The 25,928-nt window shown below is 44.5% G+C and overlaps 1 protein-coding gene across 4 annotated transcripts in view; it reads left to right on the forward strand.

The window, feature by feature from the left end:
• Positions 1-25,928, forward strand: part of st7 (suppression of tumorigenicity 7) — a 50,249-nt gene that overhangs the window by 8,616 nt on the left and 15,705 nt on the right. For all 4 annotated transcript variants that reach the window (XM_079873369.1, XM_079873371.1, XM_079873368.1 and 1 more), the window contains exons 6-11: positions 7,936-8,051; positions 8,129-8,204; positions 9,933-10,087; positions 18,163-18,260; positions 18,560-18,674; positions 19,159-19,231. In XM_079873369.1, the coding sequence (XP_079729495.1) occupies positions 7,936-8,051; positions 8,129-8,204; positions 9,933-10,087; positions 18,163-18,260; positions 18,560-18,674; positions 19,159-19,231 (633 nt within the window). The remainder of the gene's footprint in view (positions 1-7,935; positions 8,052-8,128; positions 8,205-9,932; positions 10,088-18,162; positions 18,261-18,559; positions 18,675-19,158; positions 19,232-25,928) is intronic.

The raw sequence follows: 25,928 nt of genomic DNA on the forward strand, positions 1-25,928 counted from the left end.
AGGTGGTCGCTTCAGTCAAGCTCGTGCATGAGTAATGACGTCATCCATAGCAACGAAGACTCACTCTTAGTTTAGGAGTTGTCATTTTTCTTTACTAAGAGTAGGTCTGAAAGGCGTTTTGAATAACTTCTAAGAGAAAACTCCTAGCTAAAATCTTTTAGTGCGATTTAGGAGTACTCCTAGTGGTAAGATAAAATGCTTTGTGAATACGGCCCCAGTTTGACAACTATACAATTATTATTATTCTTTTTATTATTGTTACTATTACTAAATAAAGATATTAAACAAAATGAGAAATATTACTATTGTAATATTTCATTGAAAAATAATAATAATTTTTATTTGACAGTACATATTTATGGCTGTATTCATTTCTTTAGTTTTCAAACATGAAACCATCAAGTTTTTATGTTGGCAGAAACACGCAGCTCTTAAAGGGATATTTCACCCATTCTGTCCTTCTGTCGTTCCAAACACACATGACTTTCATTCATCTTCCGAACACAAATGGAGATATTTTGAATGAAATATGAGTAATTAATGTTGAGAGTAACTGATGTTGAGTAACTGATGTTGAGAGTAACTGATGTTGAGAGTAACTGACGATGAGAGTAACTGACGATGAGAGTAACTGACGTTGAGAGTAACTGACGATGAGAGTAACTGATGTTGAGTAACTGATGTTGAGTAACTGATGTTGAGTAACTGATGTTGAGTAACTGATGTTGAGTAACTGATGTTGAGTAACTGATGTTGAGAGTAACTGATGTTGAGTAACTGAACTGATGTTGAGAGTAACTGACGATGAGAGTAACTGACGTTGAGAGTAACTGACGATGAGAGTAACTGATGTTGAGTAACTGATGTTGAGTAACTGATGTTGAGTAACTGATGTTGAGTAACTGATGTTGAGTAACTGATGTTGAGTAACTGATGTTGAGAGTAACTGATGTTGAGTAACTGAACTGACGTTGAGAGTAACTGACGTTGAGAGTAACTGACGTTGAGAGTAACTGACGATGAGAGTAACTGACGATGAGAGTAACTGACGATGAGAGTAACTGACGTTGAGAGTAACTGACGTTGAGAGTAACTGACGATGAGAGTAACTGACGATGAGAGTAACTGACGTTGAGAGTAACTGACGATGAGAGTAACTGACGTTGAGAGTAACTGACGTTGAGAGTAACTGACGTTGAGAGTAACTGACGATGAGAGTAACTGACGTTGAGAGTAACTGACGTTGAGAGTAACTGACGATGAGAGTAACTGACGTTGAGAGTAACTGACGTTGAGAGTAACTGACGATGAGAGTAACTGACGATGAGAGTAACTGACGATGAGAGTAACTGACGTTGAGAGTAACTGACGTTGAGAGTAACTGACGATGAGAGAGTAACTGACGATGAGAGTAACTGACGTTGAGAGTAACTGACGATGAGAGTAACTGACGATGAGAGTAACTGACGATGAGAGTAACTGACGTTGAGAGTAACTGACGTTGAGAGTAACTGACGATGAGAGTAACTGACGTTGAGAGTAACTGACGATGAGAGTAACTGACGTTGAGAGTAACTGACGTTGAGAGTAACTGACGTTGAGAGTAACTGACGATGAGAGTAACTGACGATGAGAGTAACTGACGTTGAGTAACTGACGATGAGAGTAACTGACGTTGAGAGTAACTGACGATGAGAGTAACTGACGTTGAGAGTAACTGACGATGAGAGTAACTGACGTTGAGAGTAACTGACGTTGAGAGTAACTGACGTTGAGAGTAACTGACGATGAGAGTAACTGACGATGAGAGTAACTGACGATGAGAGTAACTGACGTTGAGAGTAACTGACGATGAGAGTAACTGACGTTGAGAGTAACTGACGATGAGAGTAACTGACGATGAGAGTAACTGACGATGAGAGTGACGATGAGAGTAACTGACGTTGAGAGTAACTGACGATGAGAGTAACTGACGATGAGAGTAACTGACGATGAGAGTAACTGACGATGAGAGTGACGATGAGAGTAACTGACGTTGAGAGTAACTGACGATGAGAGTAACTGACGATGAGAGTAACTGACGATGAGAGTAACTGACGTTGAGAGTAACTGACGTTGAGAGTAACTGACGATGAGAGTGACGATGAGAGTAACTGACGATGAGAGTAACTGACGTTGAGAGTAACTGACGATGAGAGTGACGATGAGAGTAACTGACGTTGAGAGTAACTGACGTTGAGAGTAACTGACGATGAGAGTGACGATGAGAGTAACTGACGATGAGAGTAACTGACGTTGAGAGTAACTGACGATGAGACTGACGATGAGAGTAACTGACGTTGAGAGTAACTGACGATGAGAGTAACTGACGTTGAGAGTAACTGACGTTGAGAGAGTAACTGACGTTGAGAGTAACTGACGATGAGAGTAACTGACGATGAGAGTAACTGACGATGAGAGAGTAACTGACGATGAGAGAGTAACTGACGTTGAGAGAGTAACTGACGTTGAGAGTAACTGACGTTGAGAGTAACTGACGATGAGAGTAACTGACGATGAGAGTAACTGACGATGAGAGTAACTGACGATGAGAGTAACTGACGTTGAGAGTAACTGACGATGAGAGTAACTGACGTTGAGAGTAACTGACGATGAGAGTAACTGACGTTGAGAGTAACTGACGTTGAGAGTAACTGACGTTGAGAGTAACTGACGATGAGAGTAACTGACGATGAGAGTAACTGACAATGAGAGTAACTGACGTTGAGAGAGTAACTGACGTTGAGAGAGTAACTGACGTTGAGAGTAACTGACGATGAGAGTAACTGACGATGAGAGTAACTGACGATGAGAGAGTAACTGACGATGAGAGAGTAACTGACGTTGAGAGAGTAACTGACGTTGAGAGTAACTGACGTTGAGAGTAACTGACGATGAGAGTAACTGACGATGAGAGTAACTGACGTTGAGAGTAACTGACGTTGAGAGTAACTGACGATGAGAGTAACTGACATTGAGAAGTAACGAGAGAGTAACTGACGTTGAGAGTAACTGACGTTGAGAGAGTAACCGACGTTGAGAGTAACCGACGATGAGAGTAACCGACGTTGAGAGTAACCGACGTTGAGAGTAACTGACGTTGAGAGTAACTGACGATGAGAGAGTAACTGACGATGAGAGTAACTGACGTTGAGAGTAACTGACGATGAGAGTAACTGACGTTGAGAGTAACTGACGATGAGAGTAACTGACGATGAGAGTAACTGACGTTGAGAGAGTAACTGACGTTGAGAGAGTAACTGACGTTGAGAGAGTAACTGACGTTGAGAGTAACTGACGTTGAGAGTAACTGACGTTGAGAGTAACTGACGATGAGAGAGTAACTGACGGTGAGAGTAACTGACGGTGAGAGAGTAACTGACGGTGAGAGAGTAACTGACGTTGAGAGTAACTGACGATGAGAGTAACTGACGTTGAGAGAGTAACTGACGTTGAGAGTAACTGACGATGAGAGTAACTGACGTTGAGAGAGTAACTGACGTTGAGAGTAACTGACGATGAGAGAGTAACTGACGATGAGAGAGTAACTGACGGTGAGAGTAACTGACGTTGAGAGAGTAACTGACGTTGAGAGTAAATGACGATGAGAGTAAATGACGATGAGAGTAAATGACGATGAGAGTAACTGACGATGAGAGTAACTGACGTTGAGGAGAGTAACTGACGATGAGAGTAACTGACGTTGAGAGTAACTGACGTTGAGAGTAACTGACGTTGAGAGTAACTGACGATGAGAGTAACTGACGTTGAGAGAGTAACTGACGTTGAGAGTAACTGACGATGAGAGTAACTGACGTTGAGAGAGTAACTGACGTTGAGAGTAACTGACGTTGAGAGTAACTGACGTTGAGAGAGTAACTGACGTTGAGAGTAACTGACGTTGAGAGAGTAACTGACGTTGAGAGAGTAACTGACGTTGAGAGTAACTGACGATGAGAGAGTAACTGACGTTGAGAGTAACTGACGTTGAGAGTAACTGACGTTGAGAGTAACTGACGTTTGACGTTGAGAGTAACTAACGTTGAGAGTAACTGACGTTGAGAGTAACTGACGTTGAGAGTAACTGACGTTGAGAGCAACTGACGATGAGAGCAACTGACGTTGAGAGTAACTGACGTTGAGAGTAACTGACGTTGAGAGTAACTGACGTTGAGAGTAAATGACGTTGAGAGTAACTGACGTTGAGAGTAACTGACGATGAGAGTAACTGACGTTGAGAGAGTAACTGACGATGAGAGTAACTGACATTGAGAGAGTAACGAGAGAGTAACTGACGTTGAGAGTAACTGACGTTGAGAGTAACCGACGTTGAGAGAGTAACCGACGTTGAGAGTAACCGACGATGAGAGTAACTGACGTTGAGAGTAACTGACGTTGAGAGTAACTGACGTTGAGAGTAACTGACGATGAGAGAGTAACTGACGATGAGAGAGTAACTGACGATGAGAGTAACTGACGTTGAGAGTAACTGACCTTGAGAGAGTAACTGACGTTGAGAGTAACTGACGTTGAGAGTAACTGACGATGAGAGAGTAACTGACGGTGAGAGTAACTGACGGTGAGAGTAACTGACGGTGAGAGAGTAACTGACGTTGAGAGTAACTGACGATGAGAGTAACTGACGTTGAGAGTAACTGACGATGAGAGTAACTGACGGTGAGAGAGTAACTGACGGTGAGAGAGTAACTGACGTTGAGAGTAACTGACGATGAGAGTAACTGACGTTGAGAGTAACTGACGATGAGAGTAACTGACGATGAGAGTAACTGACGTTGAGAGAGTAACTGACGTTGAGAGTAACTGACGTTGAGAGTAACTGACGATGAGAGAGTAACTGACGATGAGAGAGTAACTGACGGTGAGAGTAACTGACGTTGAGAGAGTAACTGACGTTGAGAGTAAATGACGATGAGAGTAAATGACGATGAGAGTAACTGACGGTGAGAGTAACTGACGTTGAGAGTAACTGACGTTGAGAGTAACTGACGTTGAGAGAGTAACTGACGTTGAGAGTAACTGACGTTGAGAGTAACTGACGTTGAGAGTAACTGACGATGAGAGTAACTGACGATGAGAGTAACTGACGATGAGAGTAACTGACGTTGAGAGAGTAACTGACGTTGAGAGTAACTGACGATGAGAGTAACTGACGTTGAGAGAGTAACTGACGTTGAGAGTAACTGACAATGAGAGAGTAACTGACTTTGAGAGAGTAACTGACGTTGAGAGTAACTGACGATGAGAGTAACTGACGTTGAGAGTAACTGACGTTGAGAGTAACTTACGATGAGAGTAACTGACGTTGAGAGTAACTGACTTTGAGAGAGTAACTGACGTTGAGAGTAACTGACGATGAGAGTGACGTTGAGAGTAACTGACGTTGAGAGTAACTGACGATGAGAGTAACTGACGATGAGAGTAACTGACGTTGAGAGTAACTGACGTTGAGAGAGTAACTTACGATGAGAGTAACTGACGTTGAGAGTAACTGACTTTGAGAGAGTAACTGACGTTGAGAGTAACTGACGATGAGAGTAACTGACGTTGAGAGTAACTGACGTTGAGAGAGTAACTGACGTTGAGAGTAACTGACGATGAGAGTAACTGACGTTGAGAGAGTAACTGACGTTGAGAGAGTAACTGACAATGAGAGAGTAACTGACGATGAGAGTAACTGACGATGAGAGTAACTGACGTTGAGAGTAACTGACGTTGAGAGTAACTGACAATGAGAGTAACTGACGTTGAGAGTAACTGACGATGAGAGAGTAACTGACGATGAGAGTAACTGACGTTGAGAGAGTAACTGACGTTGAGAGTAACTGACGTTGAGAGTAACTGACGATGAGAGTAACTGACGATGAGAGTAACTGACGTTGAGAGTAACTGACGTTGAGAGTAACTGACGATGAGAGTAACTGACGTTGAGAGTAACTGACGTTGAGAGTAACTGACAATGAGAGTAACTGACGTTGAGAGTAACTGACGTTGAGAGTAACTGACAATGAGAGTAACTGACGTTGAGAGTAACTGACGATGAGAGTAACTGACGATGAGAGTAACTGACGTTGAGAGTAACTGACGTTGAGAGAGTAACTGACGTTGAGAGTAACTGACGATGAGAGTAACTGACGTTGAGAGAGTAACTGACGTTGAGAGTAACTGACAATGAGAGAGTAACTGACGATGAGAGTAACTGACGTTGAGAGTAACTGACGATGAGAGTAACTGACGTTGAGAGTAACTGACGTTGAGAGAGTAACTGACGTTGAGAGTAACTGACGATGAGAGTAACTGACGATGAGAGTAACTGACGATGAGAGTAACTGACGTTGAGAGTAACTGACGTTGAGAGAGTAACTGACGTTGAGAGTAACTGACGATGAGAGTAACTGACGTTGAGAGAGTAACTGACGTTGAGAGAGTAACTGACAATGAGAGAGTAACTGACGTTGAGAGTAACTGACGTTGAGAGTAACTGACGTTGAGAGTAACTGACAATGAGAGTAACTGACGTTGAGAGTAACTGACGTTGAGAGTAACTGACAATGAGAGTAACTGACGTTGAGAGTAACTGACGATGAGAGAGTAACTGACGATGAGAGTAACTGACGTTGAGAGAGTAACTGACGTTGAGAGTAACTGACGTTGAGAGTAACTGACGATGAGAGTAACTGACGATGAGAGTAACTGACGTTGAGAGTAACTGACGTTGAGAGTAACTGACGATGAGAGTAACTGACGTTGAGAGAGTAACTGACGTTGAGAGTAACTGACGTTGAGAGTAACTGACGATGAGAGTAACTGACGATGAGAGTAACTGACGTTGAGAGTAACTGACGTTGAGAGTAACTGACGATGAGAGTAACTGACGTTGAGAGTAACTGACGTTGAGAGTAACTGACGTTGAGAGTAACTGACGTTGAGAGTAACTGACGTTGAGAGTAACTGACGTTGAGAGTAACTGACAATGAGAGTAACTGACGTTGAGAGTAACTGACGATGAGAGTAACTGACGATGAGAGTAACTGACGTTGAGAGTAACTGACGTTGAGAGAGTAACTGACGTTGAGAGTAACTGACGATGAGAGTAACTGACGTTGAGAGAGTAACTGACGTTGAGAGTAACTGACAATGAGAGAGTAACTGACGTTGAGAGTAACTGACGTTGAGAGTAACTGACGTTGAGAGTAACTGACAATGAGAGTAACTGACGTTGAGAGTAACTGACGATGAGAGAGTAACTGACGATGAGAGTAACTGACGTTGAGAGAGCAACTGACGTTGAGAGTAACTGACGTTGAGAGTAACTGACGATGAGAGTAACTGACGTTGAGAGTAACTGACGTTGAGAGTAACTGACGTTGAGAGTAACTGACGATGAGAGTAACTGACGTTGAGAGTAACTGACGTTGAGAGTAACTGACAATGAGAGTAACTGACGTTGAGAGTAACTGACAATGAGAGTAACTGACGTTGAGAGTAACTGACAATGAGAGTAACTGACGTTGAGAGTAACTGACAATGAGAGTAACTGACGTTGAGAGTAACTGACAATGAGAGTAACTGACGTTGAGAGTAACTGACGTTGAGAGCAACTGACGTTGAGAGTAACTGACGTTGAGAGTAACTGACGATGAGAGTAACTGACGTTGAGAGTAACTGACGTTGAGAGTAACTGACGATGAGAGTAACTGACGTTGAGAGTAACTGACGTTGAGAGTAACTGACAATGAGAGTAACTGACGTTGAGAGTAACTGACAATGAGAGTAACTGACGTTGAGAGTAACTGACGATGAGAGTAAATGACGTTGAGAGTAACTGAACTGATGTTGAATGTCATTGAGCCGCTTATTTGAGTGTGTTTGCTGCAGGTACACGTGGGTAACGGGGCGAGAGCCACTCACATACTACGACATGAATCTATCAGCGCAGGATCATCAGACTTTCTTCACCTGTGATTCTGATCACCTGCGGCCTGCAGACGCCAGTAAGAGCACAGCATTACTGATTCAGCACAGCATCTTGGAGACCTTTGCATAAGTGTGTGTATGTGTGTGTTGACAGTCATGCAGAAGGCCTGGAGAGAGAGGAATCCTCAGGCTCGGATCACGGCGGCTCATGAAGCTCTGGATCTGGAGGAGTGAGTGATGATCTGCACTGCAAACACTCATGCACTGAACAACTGATAGTTCAGATAGAAGGATCTAGCCTGTGTTACTCCTTCAGAAATCCTCTGTAGCTTGTGAAATATGCTGTAATATATTCCCAGCATGTTTAATCTGTTCTCCTAACCAGACAAATCAGTCACAAACCACAGCCAATCAGAAGAGCGTGTGGGCGGAGCCTCTCTGCAAGCGCACAGTATTCGCAACCAAACGGATAAATATATAATCAAATTCATAAATATTATACCCTTTTGACATTATTGCTCTTCGTTCATTTTTGACTGAAAAAATTTACATTTGGTTTTAAAATAAAACAAATTCTTCACCGGAATGGTACGAAACTTGATAAAGGTTTTGGCACTTGCTGTGTTAACTCAAAAAAACAAAATTATGGACATGATTCGAACAGGTTAAATGGTCCTGAAAAAAATAGTCACACTTGTGCTCCTTGCGGTCAAAACGAGCACATTAGAAATGAATGGGAGACTAATTTCCTCTAGTGGAAGCGTTTGGTACTGCAGCCAAACACAATCTGACTGAAAGCTCATTTTTTGAGATATCAAACACAACTTGTTTAGATTTATGGCTTCGGTTTTCTCACAGTTTTAGAGTAAAACATGTTTTTCAACATTTTTCATAACAATAAACATAAAATTCTGTAAGTTTTTTTTACATTTACATTTTTTACATTTGGCAGACGCTTTTATCCAAAGCGACTTACATTGCATTTCAAGGTACACATTTACATTCTTATCAGTTCTTGCTTTCCCTGGGAATCAAACCCATGACCTTGGCATTGCAAGCACCAATGCTCTACTGTTTGAGCTACAGGAAAGCTTTTTTAAGTTATTTTTATAAGTTCTTTAAGACAGTTTTTTAAGTTCACTTTTTTAAACGTTTTTCACTTCAGCAATAATCTGCAAAGTGTCGTCTTTGAAAAGAGATCAAACTGAAGTCTGTTGCTCTACAGCATTCATGATTTACCACAGTTTAAGTTGGAAATTAAATTTTCAGGTCAATGTTCAAAATGTGAATGAATGGATTATAAATACAGCGTAAATATAATTTAGTACCATAAAATCCCCTAAAAATACAAAATATTAAACAAAAAATATTATCTAACTAAAATATAGTACATTAATTTCATTGAAATAAAAAAAATCGATCTGACACGCAGAGCACCAGAGGGTTAGAAGTACATACTGAGTGACTGAAACAAACTTTGCCATAGAATACACTTTTGTTCACAGCTTGAATGTCGTCTATAAAGGTCACTAGGCGCTTTTAACCTTAAATAAAGCACATAATCAGTTCCTGAAGTCACACTTTGTATGTTGCTGTTCCAGCCTCGATCAACGTAACAGAAATAGAAACCGTTTCTAAAATAGAATCCCATCATGGATGAAAACTCTGATTAACATGGGAAAGTTGCCTTTTATCGCACATTTTGTCTGGTTAGGACAGTTTTATATTAACAATCTCGCTTATAACAACACTAGAATATTATCTGTTGTCCCTCATAAAGGAAGTCAATTACTATTATTGTTGCTGTTTAGTTACAGTGGCAGACAGAATGATTGGCAGATTATGATGTGAATTCCTGATCAACAAACCCTGGATCAGCTCTAAACTCTTGTGTCGTAATGGAGGCAGAGTTTGTGTTAGCGTGTGTGTGTTCTGAGCACTGCTTGTGTGTGTGGCAGGTGTGCAACGGCGTATGTTCTCCTGGCTGAGGAGGAGGCCACGACGATCGTGGAGGCGGAGAAGCTCTTCAAGCAGGCGCTGAAGGTGGGAGAGAGCTGTTACCGGCGCAGTCAGCAGCTGCAGCACCACGGGGCCCAGTACGAGGCCCAGCACAGTGAGTGACCCTTGACCTCTGACCTCACACACACCTGACCTCACACACACCTCACTAGCCGCATTTCCACTGTCGGGCCAGTGCGAGCCAGGGCTTTAAACGGGCCGTGCCGGGCTAATAGCACCGGGCCTGCGTTTCCACTGTCGGGCCAGAAGCTCCACAGCGCTTCACTAAAACACGCCCGTAACACACCTCTCTGGAACAACGTCACACTAACCCATCATTGCACCAACAAATGGAAGTTTTATCAGAAAACTAATCAGAAATCACTGGAAACAGCGTTGAAAACAAACATGATAAAAGCGGCCGTTTGCTGGCATTTTTGTTGTTTACTTGAATATTTAAAACCCAAGCATCGATGTTTTACCACAGGTTTACAATAAAACGTGATACATTGATCATAATGAATTAATTTGTCAAAACTGCACATTAGTCACTCAGAAATAAATTACCGTTAGGTCTATTTCACAAAAGAAAGAGGACACACTTACTTCTTCAGTCGCGTCTGTTTCTGTTTATCTGGTAGTTACAGGACATATTTACATCACATTTAGAAAGAATGATAATTTCTACAAATATATGGCACCAAAAATACGACCTGAGGAGCTTTAGCACTCTCTCGACTCACATACAGATATTTTCAGTCAGAGAAACAGAGGAAGCTCCCGAAAAAAAAAGTTGCTTTATTTTATGATAGTCCGGTATAAAGAGACGAGACGTAGGCTATGACAGATAAAATAAAAACATGATAGCCTTTATGATTGGTCTGATTTCTTCAAGCGTTCACAGTTTTTTTTACTATGCGTATCTTCAAGCGTTTACTATGTTTACTATGGTAATGGTTAGCGCGCATAGTCTTTTGCATCACAAACAGAAGGCATTCAAACATGAACGCGAGTTAAATTATTTTAAAAGTCTTTAATGCTGACAGAATCATCCGGCGCTGCCGTCTCCCGACTCAGGTGAACTCCTCCTCTGTTCGTAACCACTCCTCTAGCCCGAGCTGGCCCGCTTTGGCCCAAGGTATTCGACGGGCCAGAAATCCTGGCCGTTGGCCCTGAGTAAGCCCCGATCAAGCCCCGGAAGTGACAGTGGAAACGCGACTGGCCCTGGCACGCACTAGCACGGCCCGGCCCTGGCTCGACAGTGGAAACGTGGCTACTGAGAGAGCTGTTACCGGCGCAGTCAGCAGCTGCAGCACCACGGCGCCCAGTACGAGGCCCAGCACAGTGAGTGACCCCTGACCTCTCACACACACAGGCAGCGGGAGGTGTAAATGTCCATCAAGGAGGGGAGAGGGCAGCCGATGATCTTCTGTGCTGCTTTTACTACTCTCTGAAGCCTCTCCCTGCCTGCCACAGTGCAGCTGCCATACCATACTGTGATACAGTACGTCAGTATGCTCTCGATGGACGAGCGGTAGAAGGTCAGCGGCAGGTTGGAAGCCAGGTTGCACTTCCTGAAAACCCGCAAAAAGTGTAGCCGCTGTTGAGCCTACTTGATAACCACTGTAATGTTGCCTGTCCAGGAGATGTCAGCGGAGATGAGGACGCCAAGAAACCGGAACCCTCTCCACACACTCACTGTTGATGTAAAGGGGGGCTAGGTAGGTGCTGTTCTTCCTGAAGTCGACAATGATCTCCTTAGTTTTCTTGGTGTTCAGAGCCAAGTTATTCTCTGAACACCAGGCTGCCAAGTTCAGGACCTCAGTCGTGGGTGTAGAGACAGTACAGGAGGGGGCTCAGCACACAGCCTTGTGGGGAGCCAGTGCTCAGCGTGCAAGTGGAGGAGAGGTGGGGACTAAGTCTCACCATCTGGGGCTGGTTGGTGAGAAAGTCCTTTATCCAGGCATATGTGAGAGGGGAGAGGCCAGTTTAGGGATCAGACTGTCTGGAATGATTGTATTGAAAGCTGAGCTGTAGTCCACAAAGAGCATCCGGACGTAGCTCTGCTGCTGCTCCAGGTGGCTCAGCACAGAGTGGAGAGCTACGGCGATGGCATCCTCTGTGGATCTGTTCGCACGATATGCAAACTGATAGGGGTCGAAGTCTGGGGGGAGACAGTGTTTGATGTGCTGAAGAACCAGTCTCTCGAGGCACTTCATGACTACCGGAGTGAGGGCCACAGGACGATAATCATTTAGGCTGGTAATGGGAGACTTCTTCGGCACTGGAATGATTGTGGTTGATTTTAAGCAGGACGGGATGACTGCCTGAGCCAGGGAGCAGTTGAAGATTCTGGAGAAGATGAGGGCGAGCTGGTGGGCACACGCTCTGAGCACCTTGCCAGGTACTCCATCTGGGCCGGCAACCTTCCTGGGGTTTACTGCCAGGAGCACCCGTCTGACATCGTGCTCCCTCACAGTGAGTAGAGTGGTGCAGAAACCAGGTGGGGATGGGGGCAGTACTAAAGTAGTGCAGAAACCAGATGGGAGTGAAGGTGAAGGCAGGGTTGGAGCAGATGAGTGCTGCTGTTGCGATGTTTCAAAGCGAACAAAGTAGCAATTTAGCTCCTCTACCAGCGGCGCACTCAGATCTCCTGTTGTCGCATCACAGCCTCTATAGTTTGTGATGTCTTGTATGCCCTGCCACACCTCCTGTATATTGTTGCTGGACAGGTGGGACTCTATGCTCATCCTATGGTCCGTTTTGGCTTTCTTAATTCCACGTTTCAGGTCGGCTCAAGCAGCCCTGTACAGAGCTCTATCGCCTGACCTGAAGGCAGTGTCGCGGGCTTTGAGGAGTGTGCGGACATGGTTGGTCATCCAGGATTTCTGGTTTGGGAAAACCCGACTGTTTTTGTTCACAGTCACATTTCCGATGCAGAACTTGATATTGTCCAGTACTGTTCCTGTGAATGTTTCCAACTCCTGGTGTTCAAATAAGTCCCAATCCGTCTGGCTGAAGCAATCCTGTAGTTTGAAAATTTCATTATCAGGCCAGGTTGTAACAGTCTTAATGGTAGGCCTGGCACTGCGTCTGAGGGGGGTGTAGGCTGGGGAGAGTAGGAGAGAGAGATGGTCTGACTGGCCTAGATGGGGAGGGGTATGGCTCTGTACGTGTGCTTAATGTTGGAATAAACATGATCCAAAGTGTTCTCTCCTCTGGTAGGACACTTGACATGTTGATAGAATTTCAGGAGTACAGTCTTCAAGTTAGCCTTATTAAAGTCTCCTGCAATTATATGAACACCATCGGGGTGGGCCTGCTGTTGTTCATTTATGGTGTTCAGCAGGAGAGAGAGCACTGTGTTTACATTGGCGGCGGGTGGAATATACACAGCCGTGGCAATCACTGTTGTTAGCTCTCCCGGTAAAAAAAAGCCCAGCATCTTACAGACATGTACTCGAGATCAGGGGAACAGTGTTTATCTATAATTGTCCCATTATTACACCAGTTCTCATGCACATACATGCAGAGCCCCCCACCTCTTCTCTTACCAGAGTCCTCAGTCCTGTCCCAGCGAAGCAGAGTGCGACCTGCTAGCTGTATGCTAGCATCGGGTATCCCCGGGTGAAACCAGGTTTCAGTTATAATCAAAACACAGCAATCACGAACATAGCGATTTCCAACGAGTTGTAATTCCAAGTCATCCGTTTTATGCACCAGGGATCTGGCATTGGAGAGATACAGGCTCGGTAGAGGTGGCTTGTATGGTTGTTTTCTTAGTGTTCCTTAGCATAACACCGGACATGCGGCCCCGTTTCTGCTTCCTCTCCCTCCTCCGTCTGCGCCGCCTCCTAAGCCTGACAACAATCCACGGGGAGCCCAGCGGTCTTGCTATGGCATCTGGGATGTTGTGCGTATAATGAAAGACACACGAAATAGATATCTGATGCTCCCCAGATATTTGAAAGATGGCACTACTGACAACTGTTCATCTCCAACAGTGAAGGCAGGTAATGTGGGTGCGGCAATGGTACTCCATTGGAAGACCTTTTCTGTCTTGGTGGAGTTGACAGTCAGCCCTCACTGCCACAGCAAGGACAGTTCGAAGATCCTCCGGAGTATGGGCCACAAAAGCACAGGCGTCTGCATACTTCCCTTCTTCAACTAGGCAGACAGATAACTCCTTCCACAAGAAAGTTGAACTGAAGCATAGATTTATTAACACCACCACTTCAAATGCAAGTGGGACAGAATAAAACTGAAATACAGAAAAAAGGGAAAAATAATTTTCTAAAGACTGTACATTAATAATTGTAACAGTTCGCTTAAGGTATAACTGGACATAATATACACACATAATAATCAAGATGCATGAAACATCGTACTGAAAAGTCTCTCTTAATATCAATTTTATCCTAAAATTACTGGTACTAATTCCAAACAAAAGATGAAAAACAAGCTTCTAGCAAACACATTAATACTTACAGACAAAGCTTCTATAAATGATTGCAAAGATGATGAAGAGATTGAGCTGCTTTAACCGTGTGACTATCAGCATCAACTGAGTAAAAATGGCTGCAATTAAGGTCAGAGGTTACTCTCTCTGACAACATCAAAAACACATGGACTAGCACCACCTAGTGGCTCTAAAAATAAAGTACACTAAAAACAGTACAGAAGGGCTCGAACTCTTGTCCGCCTATGGTCACCCAAGCATCATCCCATCATGGAACTGGCGGAGGATGTTAACAAACTTATTGGGACAGCCAAACCTGAGGAGGACAGCCCATAAGAGCTCTCTTTGCACAGTATCGAATGATTTGGAGAGACCGACATAAACATGTCCTGATGTTGCTCCCGGCACTTTTCCTGTAGCTGCCGGGCTGTGAAGATCATGTTGATCGTGCTCCTGTTCTTTCTAAACCCACTTTGTGATTCTGGCAGCATTGACTCAGTGATGTTGTTAATAAGTCACTGAAGCAGCACCTCCGCCATGACCTTACCACCAACAGAAAGGAGTGATATGCCCCTGCTATTGCCGCAGATGGCCTGGTTACCCTTGTTCTTTTAAATTATTACAATGTTTGCATCTCTCCATTGCTGCGGGATGTTCTCATCAGTCCAGGCCTTGCTGATGTACTGGTAGAGGGTGCGCTTACATATGTAAGATGTGCCATCCCCAGTAGCACTATCTTCACCATGATGAGGTCAGTTCCGATGGCAAAGGTGGTCCCAGGACAACCTCCCCCCCCCCCCCCATCTTGGCTGCCGGATACTTCGTCTGTCAAGGCCCGCCTATTGCGCACCTCTAGCGCATTGCTTTTCTGTCAGGGTGTGCTCCCTCTCAACAGACTAACCACAAGGCAGTGGGGCTATTTGCCCATAGCTGGGACAGTGGTTGACGGGTGCCAGGGCGTGTCCACACAGTGTCTCTGGGGCCCACTGCTGCTCTGAGATCCCCTGTAGTTTACCCTGGGACCGTATGATACCCAGTTTCCATGTGTGGCCCGAGGTGGCACTACAGGAGTCTTGGTGGTGGAGAGGCTCTGTACTGGCAGGAAGAGGCTTAAGCACTCGGCTCCCCTCTTCACCCTCTATCAAAAAGGTCAGCAGCAACAGCTGTTAGCAGAGAGAGTAACAACTGACCTCACACACCTGACCTCACCTCGCACACACCTGACCTCACCTCGCACACACCTGACCTCACCCTCGCACACACCTGACCTCACCTCACACACACACCTGACCTCACCTCACACCTCACACACACACTTGACCTCACACACACCTGACCTAACCTCACATCATACACACCTGACCTCACCTCATACACACACACACACACCTGACCTCATCTCATACACACACACACACCTGACCTCATCTCATACACACACACACCTGACCACACACACCTGACCTCACATACCTGACCTCACCTCGCACACACCTGACCTAACCTCACTTCACACACACACACGACCTCACACACACACCTGACCTAACCTCACCACACACACACCTAACCTCACCTCACACACACACACCTAACCTCACCTCACACACACACCTGACCTCACCTCACACACACACCTAACCTCACCTCACACACATACCTGACCTCACCTCGCACACACCTGACCTCACCTCACACACACACCTGACCTCACCTCACACACACACCTGACCTCACCTCACACACACACCTAACCTCACCTCACACACACACACCTAACCTCACCTCACACACACACACCTGACCTCACCTCACACACACACCTAACCTCACCTCACACACACACACCTAACCTCACCTCACACACACACCTGACCTCACCTCACCTCACACACACACCTAACCTCACCTCACACACACACACCTGACCTCACCTCACACACACACCTAACCTCACCTCACACACACACCTGACCTCACCTCACACACACACACCTAACCTCACCTCACACACACACCTGACCTCACCTCGCACACACCTGACCTCAACTCACACACACACCTGACCTCACCTCACACACACACCTGACCTCACCTCACACACACACCTGACCTCACCTCACACACACACCTGACCTCACCTCACACACACACCTGACCTCACCTCACACACACACCTGACCTCACCTCACACACACACCTGACCTCACCTCACACACACACCTGACCTCACCTCACACACACACACCTAACCTCACCTCACACACACACCTGACCTCACCTCGCACACACCTGACCTCAACTCACACACACACCTGACCTCACCTCACACACACACCTGACCTCAACTCACACACACACCTGACCTCACCTCACACACACACCTGACCTCACCTCACACACACACCTAACCTCACCTCACACACACACACCTAACCTCACCTCACACACACACACACCTGACCTCACCTCACACACACACCTAACCTCACCTCACACACACACACACCTAACCTCACCTCACACACACACCTGACCTCACCTCACACACACACCTAACCTCACCTCACACACACACACCTAACCTCACCTCACACACACACACCTGACCTCACCTCACACACACACCTAACCTCACCTCACACACACACACACCTAACCTCACCTCACACACACACACCTGACCTCACCTCACACACACACCTAACCTCACCTCACACACACACACCTAACCTCACCTCACACACACACACCTAACCTCACCTCACACACACACACACCTGACCTCACCTCACACACACACCTAACCTCACCTCACACACACACCTGACCTCACCTCACACACACACACCTAACACACACCTAACCTCACCTCACACACACACACCTAACCTCACCTCACACACACACACCTGACCTCACCTCACACACACACCTAACCTCACCTCACACACACACACACCTGACCTCACCTCACACACACACCTAACCTCACCTCACACACACACACCTAACCTCACCTCACACACACACACCTGACCTCACCTCGCACACACACCTGACCTCACCTCACACACACACCTGACCTCACCTCACACACACACACACCTAACACACACCTAACCTCACCTCACACACACACACCTAACCTCACCTCACACACACACACCTGACCTCACCTCACACACACACCTAACCTCACCTCACACACACACACACCTGACCTCACCTCACACACACACCTAACCTCACCTCACACACACACACCTAACCTCACCTCGCACACACACCTGACCTCACCTCACACACACACCTGACCTCACCTCACACACACACACACCTAACACACACCTAACCTCACCTCACACCTCTTTCACATCTACTGCAGTCAGATTCACCCGTATTCACTCTGAAGGAATCACTCACATTGGCTGTGCACTTGTAATGACACATCAAGGATGTTAAGAGGCTAAAAGCAGGTTTAAAACTTGCCCCATTGAAGTCAACAGGGTGCAAATTTTAAAAAGAGGATAACACGGTGTAGGCAACACCGATTTTTGTCATTGTTCTCTGTACTGACAGCACTCCAAATTTACAAAAAAATGAGCTCAATATTAAAATTGACCGGAGTTCTCCTTTAAGCTTCTTTTATGACAGTCATGGATTTTTGCTTTATTTTATTTATATTTTGTTATTCTTTGTGTGTGTGTGTGTGTGTGTGTGTTTCGTAGGAAGGGACACAAACGTGTTAGTCTACATCAAGAGAAGACTTGCCATGTGCTCCAGAAAGCTCGGCCGCACGCGAGAAGCCGTCAAGATGATGCGAGACGTGAGTGACCTTTGACTCTTGACATACACTCTGATCCACACAGAAGATATGAACGCCATTTTCAATAATAATGGAATCAGCAAACTGAAAGTGATATTCAGTGAGTGTTCTCTATATAATGTATAGTTCTTGATATCTTGAACATTCAGATGAATGACAGTCTGCTGTTTTATTGAAAATAATGCACAACTGAGGTGCAGCCATGATTCAGTTAAACATACACACACTCACACACACACACTCAAACACACACAGTCTGCATTGGTGGAGAATGTGAGCTGTTCCTGTGTTTCCTGCAGTTAATGAAGGAGTTTCCTCTACTCAGCATGTTCAATATTCATGAGAACCTGCTGGAGTCTCTTCTGGAGCTGCAGAACTACGCCGATGTTCAGGCCGTGCTCGCCAAGTACGACGGTACGACCAACACACACGCACGCACACACACACATCGTTACAGATGTTTTTGCATGTATTGCATGAGAATATTGTGAGGAAACATGAAGATATGAGAGGAGAGACTGTCCTGATCGTGATCTGTGAGGGGAAATATACTTATTAATTTCTGACATTTCTATTGCTTTCCATGTTCAAGGACTTTTTTTGTAAAGGTAAAATAACTGGAAGCGTTTAAAGCTGTAACATTCAACTTACAAACGGCTCAAAGAAGGGGAAATCATTCTCATAATAATATACTCATTATTGTTTCAATATTAATGCACATTCAAAGTTTGACTCAAATTTAAAGCATGATTTTATGTTTTTATGTGAACTGTCGGTGTTTGGCCCTTTTCCACCCTGTTTTTCCACACCTTGTGTTTGAGTCCTCAGGAGTATGTTTTGAGTCTCTTATGGATAATGATGTACTTCTCAATCATCACATGATTGTTGTCTTCCACAGACATCAGTTTGCCAAAGTCTGCCACGATCTGCTACACAGCGGCGCTTCTGAAGGCCAGAGCCGTGTCCGATAAGTGAGTTCGCATTCGCCTGCACTGTTATTCATGACAGGCTTGAAAACGGTTTAATTGCAGAACAAATGAATGCTACATAGTATAGGTTTTTCTCACATGAATGCAGCAGATGTCACTCAGAGTTTCTGCACTGTTAGTTATATATCATTGAGCAGGAATTTTGCACACATCCACCTTATTTAGCAATGCTCCGATTCATTAGCTGCTATAGAAGAATAACAAAGTGCAGTAAACGATAAAACTATTTGTGCTACAAGCCACTGTTTTTATGATTATGCTAATAAATTAAAATAATATGATAAGAAATACCAGTTTGCGATATAAAGCAGCATAACGGACTGGTTTAGTAAAGGTAAAATAACTGGAAGCGTTTAAAGCGGTAACATTCAACTTACAAACGACTCAAAGAAGGGGAAATCATTCTCATAATAATATACTCATTATAAACTGATATCAGGTTTTAAAAAAAATCATATTAGTCAAGTCAGCTTTATTTCTATTGCGCTTTATACATTACAGATGGTTTCAGCTTTACAGTGATAAACAGGAAAATTATTCATTTCGTCTGTTCAGCTGAAGTCAGTTCAGTGTAAAGATCATCAATTATTAAATTAGTTAATTTAATCTATAAAGCAGTTCTTGAGAAAACAGTGATGTCATCATCAGCTCAGTTCAGTTCTCATAACACAGCGTCAGCACAGTCAGATCAATAATAGTGTTGAATATTAAGTGGCAGGAACCCAAACTCCATCAGTGACAGAATGGAGAGAAAACCTTGGGAGAAACCTCTGGCCAACGAGCAAACAGTGTATGATTATGATTCAGGCAGCATTAATCAGAGCTGGTGTGTGTGCAGGTTCTCTGGTGTGTTTGGCTGTAATAACTCTAATGTGTGTGTGTGTGCAGGTTCTCTGGTGTGTTTGGCTGTAATAACTCTGATGTGTGTGTGTGCAGGTTCTCTGGTGTGTTTGGCTGTAATAACTCTGATGTGTGTGTGCAGGTTCTCTGGTGTGTTTGGCTGTAATAACTCTAATGTGTGTGTGCAGGTTCTCTGGTGTGTTTGGCTGTAATAAATCTAATGTGTGTGTGCAGGTTCTCTGGTGTGTTTGGCTGTAATAACTCAAATGTGTGTGTGCAGGTTCTCTGGTGTGTTTGGCTGTAATAACTCTAATGTGTGTGTGCAGGTTCTCTGGTGTGTTTGGCTGTAATAACTCAAATGTGTGTGTGCAGGTTCTCTGGTGTGTTTGGCTGTAATAACTCTGATGTGTGTGTACAGGTTCTCTGGTGTGTTTGGCTGTAATAACTCTAATGTGTGTGTGCAGGTTCTCTGCTGTGTTTGGCTGTAATAACTCTAATGTGTGTGTGTGCAGGTTCTCTGGTGTGTTTGGCTGTAATAACTCTGATGTGTGTGTGTGCAGGTTCTCTGGTGTGTTTGGCTGTAATAACTCTAATGTGTGTGTGTGCAGGTTCTCTGGTGTGTTTGGCTGTAATAACTCAAATGTGTGTGTACAGGTTCTCTGGTGTGTTTGGCTGTAATAACTCTGATGTGTGTGTACAGGTTCTCTGGTGTGTTTGGCTGTAATAACTCTAATGTGTGTGTGCAGGTTCTCTGGTGTGTTTGGCTGTAATAACTCAAATGTGTGTGTGCAGGTTCTCTGGTGTGTTTGGCTGTAATAACTCTAATGTGTGTGTGTGCAGGTTCTCTGGTGTGTTTGGCTGTAATAACTCTGATGTGTGTGTGTGTGCAGGTTCTCTGGTGTGTTTGGCTGTAATAACTCTAATGTGTGTGTGTGCAGGTTCTCTGGTGTGTTTGGCTGTAATAACTCTAATGTGTGTGTGCAGGTTCTCTGGTGTGTTTGGCTGTAATAACTCAAATGTGTGTGTACAGGTTCTCTGGTGTGTTTGGCTGTAATAACTCAAATGTGTGTGTACAGGTTCTCTGGTGTGTTTGGCTGTAATAACTCTGATGTGTGTGTGCAGGTTCTCTGGTGTGTTTGGCTGTAATAACTCTAATGTGTGTGTGCAGGTTCTCTGGTGTGTTTGGCTGTAATAACTCTGATGTGTGTGTGCAGGTTCTCTGGTGTGTTTGGCTGTAATAACTCTGATGTGTGTGTGCAGGTTCTCTGGTGTGTTTGGCTGTAATAACTCTAATGTGTGTGTACAGGTTCTCTGGTGTGTTTGGCTGTAATAACTCTAATGTGTGTGTGCAGGTTCTCTGGTGTGTTTGGCTGTAATAACTCTAATGTGTGTGTGCAGGTTCTCTGGTGTGTTTGGCTGTAATAACTCTAATGTGTGTGTGCAGGTTCTCTGGTGTGTTTGGCTGTAATAACTCAAATGTGTGTGTACAGGTTCTCTGGTGTGTTTGGCTGTAATAACTCAAATGTGTGTGTACAGGTTCTCTGGTGTGTTTGGCTGTAATAACTCTGATGTGTGTGTACAGGTTCTCTGGTGTGTTTGGCTGTAATAACTCTAATGTGTGTGTGCAGGTTCTCTGCTGTGTTTGGCTGTAATAACTCTAATGTGTGTGTGCAGGTTCTCTGGTGTGTTTGGCTGTAATAACTCAAATGTGTGTGTGCAGGTTCTCTGGTGTGTTTGGCTGTAATAACTCAAATGTGTGTGTGCAGGTTCTCTGGTGTGTTTGGCTGTAATAACTCAAATGTGTGTGTACAGGTTCTCTGGTGTGTTTGGCTGTAATAACTCTGATGTGTGTGTACAGGTTCTCTGGTGTGTTTGGCTGTAATAACTCTAATGTGTGTGTGCAGGTTCTCTGCTGTGTTTGGCTGTAATAACTCTAATGTGTGTGTGCAGGTTCTCTGGTGTGTTTGGCTGTAATAACTCTAATGTGTGTGTGTGCAGGTTCTCTGGTGTGTTTGGCTGTAATAACTCTGATGTGTGTGTGTGCAGGTTCTCTGGTGTGTTTGGCTGTAATAACTCTGATGTGTGTGTACAGGTTCTCTGGTGTGTTTGGCTGTAATAACTCAAATGTGTGTGTACAGGTTCTCTGGTGTGTTTGGCTGTAATAACTCTGATGTGTGTGTGCAGGTTCTCTGGTGTGTTTAGCTGTAATAACTCTGATGTGTGTGTGCAGGTTCTCTGGTGTGTTTGGCTGTAATAACTCTGATGTGTGTGTGCAGGTTCTCTGGTGTGTTTGGCTGTAATAACTCAAATGTGTGTGTACAGGTTCTCTGGTGTGTTTGGCTGTAATAACTCTGATGTGTGTGTGCAGGTTCTCTGGTGTGTTTGGCTGTAATAACTCTAATGTGTGTGTGCAGGTTCTCTGGTGTGTTTGGCTGTAATAACTCAAATGTGTGTGTACAGGTTCTCTGGTGTGTTTGGCTGTAATAACTCAAATGTGTGTGTACAGGTTCTCTGGTGTGTTTGGCTGTAATAACTCTGATGTGTGTGTACAGGTTCTCTGGTGTGTTTGGCTGTAATAACTCTAATGTGTGTGTGCAGGTTCTCTGGTGTGTTTGGCTGTAATAACTCTAATGTGTGTGTGCAGGTTCTCTGGTGTGTTTGGCTGTAATAACTCTAATGTGTGTGTGCAGGTTCTCTGGTGTGTTTGGCTGTAATAACTCTAATGTGTGTGTGCAGGTTCTCTGGTGTGTTTGGCTGTAATAACTCTAATGTGTGTGTGCAGGTTCTCTGGTGTGTTTGGCTGTAATAACTCTAATGTGTGTGTGCAGGTTCTCTGGTGTGTTTGGCTGTAATAACTCTAATGTGTGTGTACAGGTTCTCTGGTGTGTTTGGCTGTAATAACTCTAATGTGTGTGTACAGGTTCTCTGGTGTGTTTGGCTGTAATAACTCAAATGTGTGTGTACAGGTTCTCTGGTGTGTTTGGCTGTAATAACTCTGATGTGTGTGTACAGGTTCTCTGGTGTGTTTGGCTGTAATAACTCAAATGTGTGTGTGCAGGTTCTCTGGTGTGTTTGGCTGTAATAACTCTAATGTGTGTGTGCAGGTTCTCTGGTGTGTTTGGCTGTAATAACTCTAATGTGTGTGTGCAGGTTCTCTGGTGTGTTTGGCTGTAATAACTCAAATGTGTGTGTGCAGGTTCTCTGGTGTGTTTGGCTGTAATAACTCAAATGTGTGTGTACAGGTTCTCTGGTGTGTTTGGCTGTAATAACTCAAATGTGTGTGTACAGGTTCTCTGGTGTGTTTGGCTGTAATAACTCTGATGTGTGTGTACAGGTTCTCTGGTGTGTTTGGCTGTAATAACTCTAATGTGTGTGTGCAGGTTCTCTGCTGTGTTTGGCTGTAATAACTCTAATGTGTGTGTGCAGGTTCTCTGGTGTGTTTGGCTGTAATAACTCTGATGTGTGTGTGTGCAGGTTCTCTGGTGTGTTTGGCTGTAATAACTCTGATGTGTGTGTGCAGGTTCTCTGGTGTGTTTGGCTGTAATAACTCTGGTGTGTGTGCGCAGGTTCTCTGGTGTGTTTGGCTGTAATAACACTGATGTGTGTGTGCAGGTTCTCTGGTGTGTTTGGCTGTAATAACTCTAATGTGTGTGTGCAGGTTCTCTGGAGTGTTTGGCTGTAATAACTCTAATGTGTGTGTGCAGGTTCTCTGGTGTGTTTGGCTGTAATAACTCTAATGTGTGTGTGCAGGTTCTCTGGTGTGTTTGGCTGTAATAACTCTAATGTGTGTGCAGGTTCTCTGGTGTGTTTGGCTGTAATAACTCTAATGTGTGTGTGCAGGTTCTCTGGAGTGTTTGGCTGTAATAACTCTAATGTGTGTGTGCAGGCTCTCTGGTGTGTTTGGCTGTAATAACTCTAATGTGTGTGTGCAGGTTCTCTGGTGTGTTTGGCTGTAATAACTCTAATGTGTGTGTGCAGGTTCTATGGAGTGTTTGGCTGTAATAACTCAAATGTGTGTGTACAGGTTCTCTGGTGTGTTTGGCTGTAATAACTCTGATGTGTGTGTACAGGTTCTCTGGTGTGTTTGGCTGTAATAACTCTAATGTGTGTGTGCAGGTTCTCTGCTGTGTTTGGCTGTAATAACTCTAATGTGTGTGTGCAGGTTCTCTGGTGTGTTTGGCTGTAATAACTCTGATGTGTGTGTGTGCAGGTTCTCTGGTGTGTTTGGCTGTAATAACTCTGATGTGTGTGTGCAGGTTCTCTGGTGTGTTTGGCTGTAATAACTCTGGTGTGTGTGCGCAGGTTCTCTGGTGTGTTTGGCTGTAATAACACTGATGTGTGTGTGCAGGTTCTCTGGTGTGTTTGGCTGTAATAACTCTAATGTGTGTGTGCAGGTTCTCTGGAGTGTTTGGCTGTAATAACTCTAATGTGTGTGTGCAGGCTCTCTGGTGTGTTTGGCTGTAATAACTCTAATGTGTGTGTGCAGGTTCTCTGGTGTGTTTGGCTGTAATAACTCTAATGTGTGTGTGCAGGTTCTATGGAGTGTTTGGCTGTAATAACTCTAATGTGTGTGTACAGGTTCTCTGGTGTGTTTGGCTGTAATAACTCTGATGTGTGTGTGCAGGTTCTCTGGTGTGTTTAGCTGTAATAACTCTGATGTGTGTGTGCAGGTTCTCTGGTGTGTTTGGCTGTAATAACTCTAATGTGTGTGTGCAGGTTCTCTGGTGTGTTTAGCTGTAATAACTCTGATGTGTGTGTGCAGGTTCTCTGGTGTGTTTGGCTGTAATAACTCTAATGTGTGTGTGCAGGTTCTCTGGTGTGTTTAGCTGTAATAACTCTGATGTGTGTGTGCAGGTTCTCTGGTGTGTTTGGCTGTAATAACTCTGATGTGTGTGTACAGGTTCTCTGGTGTGTTTGGCTGTACTAACTCTGATGTGTGTGTGCAGGTTCTCTGGTGTGTTTGGCTGTACTAACTCTGATGTGTGTGTACAGGTTCTCTGGTGTGTTTGGCTGTACTAACTCTGATGTGTGTGTGCAGGTTCTCTGGTGTGTTTGGCTGTACTAACTCTGATGTGTGTGTACAGGTTCTCTGGTGTGTTTAGCTGTAATAACTCTGATGTGTGTGTGCAGGTTCTCTGGTGTGTTTAGCTGTAATAACTCTGATGTGTGTGTGCAGGTTCTCTGGTGTGTTTGGCTGTAATAACTCTGATGTGTGTGTGCAGGTTCTCTGGTGTGTTTAGCTGTAATAACTCTGATGTGTGTGTGCAGGTTCTCTGGTGTGTTTGGCTGTAATAACTCTGATGTGTGTGTACAGGTTCTCTGGTGTGTTTGGCTGTACTAACTCTGATGTGTGTGTGCAGGTTCTCTGGTGTGTTTGATGTGTGTGTGCAGGTTCTCTGGTGTGTTTGGCTGTAATAACTCTGATGTGTGTGTGCAGGTTCTCTGGTGTGTTTGGCTGTAATAACTCTGATGTGTGTGTGCAGGTTCTCTGGTGTGTTTGGCTGTACTAACTCTGATGTGTGTGTGCAGGTTCTCTGGTGTGTTTGATGTGTGTGTGCAGGTTCTCTGGTGTGTTTGGCTGTAATAACTCTGATGTGTGTGTGCAGGTTCTCTGGTGTGTTTGGCTGTAATAACTCTAATGTGTGTGTGCAGGTTCTCTGGTGTGTTTGGCTGTAATAACTCTGATGTGTGTGTGCAGGTTCTCTGGTGTGTTTGGCTGTACTAACTCTGATGTGTGTGTGCAGGTTCTCTGGTGTGTTTGGCTGTAATAACTCTGATGTGTGTGTGCAGGTTCTCTGGTATGTTTGGCTGTTCTAACTCTGATGTGTGTGTGCAGGTT

The sequence above is a fragment of the Squalius cephalus genome (assembly GCF_949319135.1).
Source record: "Squalius cephalus genome assembly, chromosome: 6".
Lineage (NCBI taxonomy): Eukaryota > Metazoa > Chordata > Actinopteri > Cypriniformes > Leuciscidae > Squalius > Squalius cephalus.